The sequence below is a fragment of the Theropithecus gelada genome, chromosome 11, assembly GCF_003255815.1.
Source record: "Theropithecus gelada isolate Dixy chromosome 11, Tgel_1.0, whole genome shotgun sequence".
In the NCBI taxonomy this organism is placed as follows: Eukaryota; Metazoa; Chordata; class Mammalia; order Primates; family Cercopithecidae; genus Theropithecus; species Theropithecus gelada.
Genome location: NC_037679.1, coordinates 14,448,815 through 14,452,614, shown reverse-complemented (window position 1 = coordinate 14,452,614; position 3,800 = coordinate 14,448,815). Strand labels below are relative to the sequence as shown.

Below are 3,800 nucleotides of genomic sequence, written 5' to 3'. Positions count from 1 at the left end.
GAGGCCATTTTGATTGGAAGAAGCTACTGAAAACTCGTATTATCCTTTCCTGTGCCTCTAATTCGTCACGTCATACCATTTCATGTGCTTGTGAAAAATACTGTCTTCCTTGCCATGTTAATGAAAGCTTGCTTAACTTGCTGATTTCTTAGACTGTAAATAAAGGGGTTCAGCATGGGGGCTACTGAGGTGTTTAGTATTGCCACTCCCTTGCTCAAGGACACTCTATCTTTTGCTGAGGGTTTAATGTACATAAAAATGCAGCTGCCATAAGAGATGGAGATGACAATCATGTGGGAAGAACATGTGGAAAAGGCCTTTGTCCTTTGACTAGCAGAAGGAATTCTCAAAATTGTTCTGATAATGTATATGTAGGACAGAAATATTAATGCCAAAGTCAACATTAGAGTAAACACAGCACAAGAAAATCCCATCACCTCTAGGAATTTTGTGTCTGAACAAGCAAGTTGCAGCAGGGGAAAATAATCACAGGTAAAATGGTCCATAATATTAGACCTACAGTAATCAAGCTGTAAGAGCAACATGAGTGCTGGGAATATGATTAAGAATGAAACCAGCCAAGAAGTAAAAACAAGCAGTGTGCAGACTCTTCGATTCATGATATTCAAGTAATGCAGAGGCTTGCAGATGGCCACATAGCGGTCATAGGACATGGCAGCCAGAAGGTAAAACTCTGTGACTCCCAAGAGAATGAAAAAAAATAACTGAACTATGCAATCATTAAAGGAAATGGTTTTATCTCCTGAAATAATGTTACCCAGAAACTTGGGTATACTGACAGTTGTGAATGAAATTTCTAATATGGAGAAATTTCTGAGGAAGAAATACATGGGGGTCTGCAGGTGGGAATCCAGCAGGGTGAGGGTGATAATGGTCAGGTTCCCAGTGATGCTGAGCATGTAGGTGACGAGCAGGAAGACAAAGATCACAACCTGAAACTTTGGGTCATCTGTCAATCCCAGAAGAATAAACTCTGTTATTTCTGTATGGTTTCTCATTCTTCAGTTGCTTACTTATTTCCCCTGCCAGACCTATAAGAGAAAGCACAAGTAACACACTTGAAGAGTTATGGATTAACAAATATCCAAATACAGAGCTGGAGTTTGGTTGACATAGTATGCCATTTCTACTTCAAGGGGAAATTTAACACCACCCAATAATAACAGTGGTCCTTTAATTTCCAGTCTTTTACAGGTGAAAACTCTTCACATAAGACAGGTTAAAAATAAAAGTTTGGTATCACAGTTGGAAATGGTAGGGGAGGAATTTGAAACCAGACTTTGCTGACTCCAGTTAACACCTGTTATCTTTCTGAGACATGCCTATAAGTTTCCTCTGTAATCAGAACCACCTTTGTATCCTTGTACCAATCCCTATACAAGTTTCCAAGTTATGTAAAAGTTTGATTACTCTGATAATTCTCAATATGGAGAAGATACTTGAGGTTTTTTGTTTGTTTTGTTTTGCTTTTTTTTGTTTTGTTTTGTTTGTTGTTGTTGTTTTTGAGGTAGAGTCTCACTCTGTCACCCAGGGTGGAGTGCACTGGTGCGGTCTTGGCTCATTGAAACCTTTGCCTCCTGGGTTCAAGTGATTCTCCTGCCTCAGCCTCCTAAGTAGCTGGGATTACAGGCATGTGCCACCACGCCCTGCTAATTTTTGTATTTTTAGTAGAAACGGGGTTTTGCCATGTTGGCCAGGCTGGTCTCGAACTCCTGACCTCAGGTGATCTGCCTGCCTCGGCCTCCCAAAGTGCTGGGATTACAGGCATGAGCCACTGCGTCTGGCCTAGTTTTTTTTTTTAAAGTGAGTTCTTTGTCCTTAGCCATTGTGAAAGTTGATTGTATGGATTGGGTTGGGTCATTTTTGTCATACCCAGCCACCACAGGTTCAAGATGCCAGGGGGTAAGAAGCACAGAGGGAACGTGGCATTGCTCTAAGAATGTAATTCTGTGTAAGCCTGACTGCTGAAATTGCCTGCTGTAACCTGAAATCAGTGTTATCTAATAGCTGCTGAAATTACCTGCTGTGATCCTATGGGTAGTTTTACTCATTGCCTTAACTTACCAATCAAAACTTGGCAGCTCCCCTAAACCTTACCAGTGTCAATGAACTTTCTTGAAGAGTAATAAGTAACGTTTCTTTTTTATACAGCTTCTAACCTTCTCTTCGTTCTTTGGACATACTGAAAAACCACCTGGTCTGTGTACATGCCTTGAGTTGAAGTTTTTGGTTACCACTTAAGATGTTTTAAATTTTAGAGATTTGTCTCCATATTTTATTTAACCTTGATGCCATTGATCAACTTTCGTGAATATTCAGATTTTCCAACTCCCATGTCCACTTTATTGAAAGCTGGAAATACTTAAGCCATTGCCATGAACAACTTCAGATGTCTGGAATACAGGAGAGGAAGAAGTATAGAATAATGTAAGCTGGAAGAGCCCAAAACTGAAGTTTATTGCATGTGAATATCTTACAATATTTCATGATATTTCAGCCTACCTATGTGTCATTTTATGACTTTTATTCCTATAGAAGCCATTTTGCTTCCTAGTTGAAATAAATAAGTAAATAATATGATATTAATTTGAGAAGGATGCCCTCAGTTAAAAAGATGATACATAAGTATTCTCCAAGATTTGTTTAATTATTTATTCATGCTTTGAAATAGCAATTTTTAATTCTTTCTTTTTGAAAATAAAGTACAAATGATATTGTCATAAACATTTCCATAGAAAAGAGTGAGGTTATCTAGTTATGAATCCAACCTGTTTACTATATCTGAAAATCACTTAACACTTCTCTGTCTCAGTAGCCTCACCTGTAGTTTCTTCCACTGTATACAAGTGCATCTCATAGAGCTATTGTGAGCATTAAGTTAATATCTAAACTTAATAACTTTTATATAACTTAATATGTATTAACTTACTTATGATCTTTCTAAATGCTTTATAAATATGTATATTTATATAATTTATATTTACATAAATAAATATATATAATATATTTAGTGAAATTTAGTGAAAGCTAAAGCATTTAGTGAAAGCTGTATGAGGCTTTGTTCTATGGAGAAAGTATTTCCTAACCATTGAGCTGAAAATCTTTGGGAATGGGAAGGTATCCTGTCCAAAACGTTATGTCTTAAATAAGTAGTAATAATTATATTTGGCACCAAGAGAGTCACATGAGAACAATAACAACAAAGCAATAGGAAAAAAGTCACCAGGTTTCATAGTACCTGTCAGGCATTCTAGGCAAATAAATCTTTGCTCTTCCTTGTCTACATGGCGCTGACCTCTCCCACCATGGTGTATCTGCCTCTTCCACCTCATCACCACCACCACCACCACACACACACACACACACACACACACTCCACTTCTCTTATCTTCAACCAGGATTAGATCACTGTGATGTTCATAGCTTATCAACATTGCTACTCATAGCCAGTTATTTTCTCTGCTCTTCATTAGTAATAACCCTTCTAAAAGTGCTTGAAGCTTGCAGTAAATTATATGTGCATATATATTATACATACATATATGAATGTGCGTATTTATGTGTGTGTGTGTGTGTGTGTGTATAAGTATTGTGGGCAATACATTGAAATGACATCCCAAATTACCTCTGTCCTTATTTCTACAACACTAGGTTTAATACCCACTGTGTGCATTGCATGAGAATCTTATGCTCATTCTTCCTAACTCATCACACTTACAATAGGCTGAAATCTCCTGTTAACTCCTCCGTTATTCTGTGCATTCTTGAGAGTTAGAACA

At 37.5% G+C, this 3,800-nt stretch overlaps 1 protein-coding gene across 1 annotated transcript; it reads right to left on the bottom strand.

Moving 5' to 3' along the window:
* Nucleotides 1-1,052, bottom strand: LOC112635224 (olfactory receptor 6C1). The gene has a single exon (XM_025403244.1). The coding sequence runs from the start codon at nt 1,017-1,019 to the stop codon at nt 81-83; it is 939 nt and encodes a 312-aa protein (XP_025259029.1). The 5' UTR covers nt 1,020-1,052; the 3' UTR covers nt 1-80.
* Between the last annotated feature and the right edge of the window lie 2,748 nt (nt 1,053-3,800).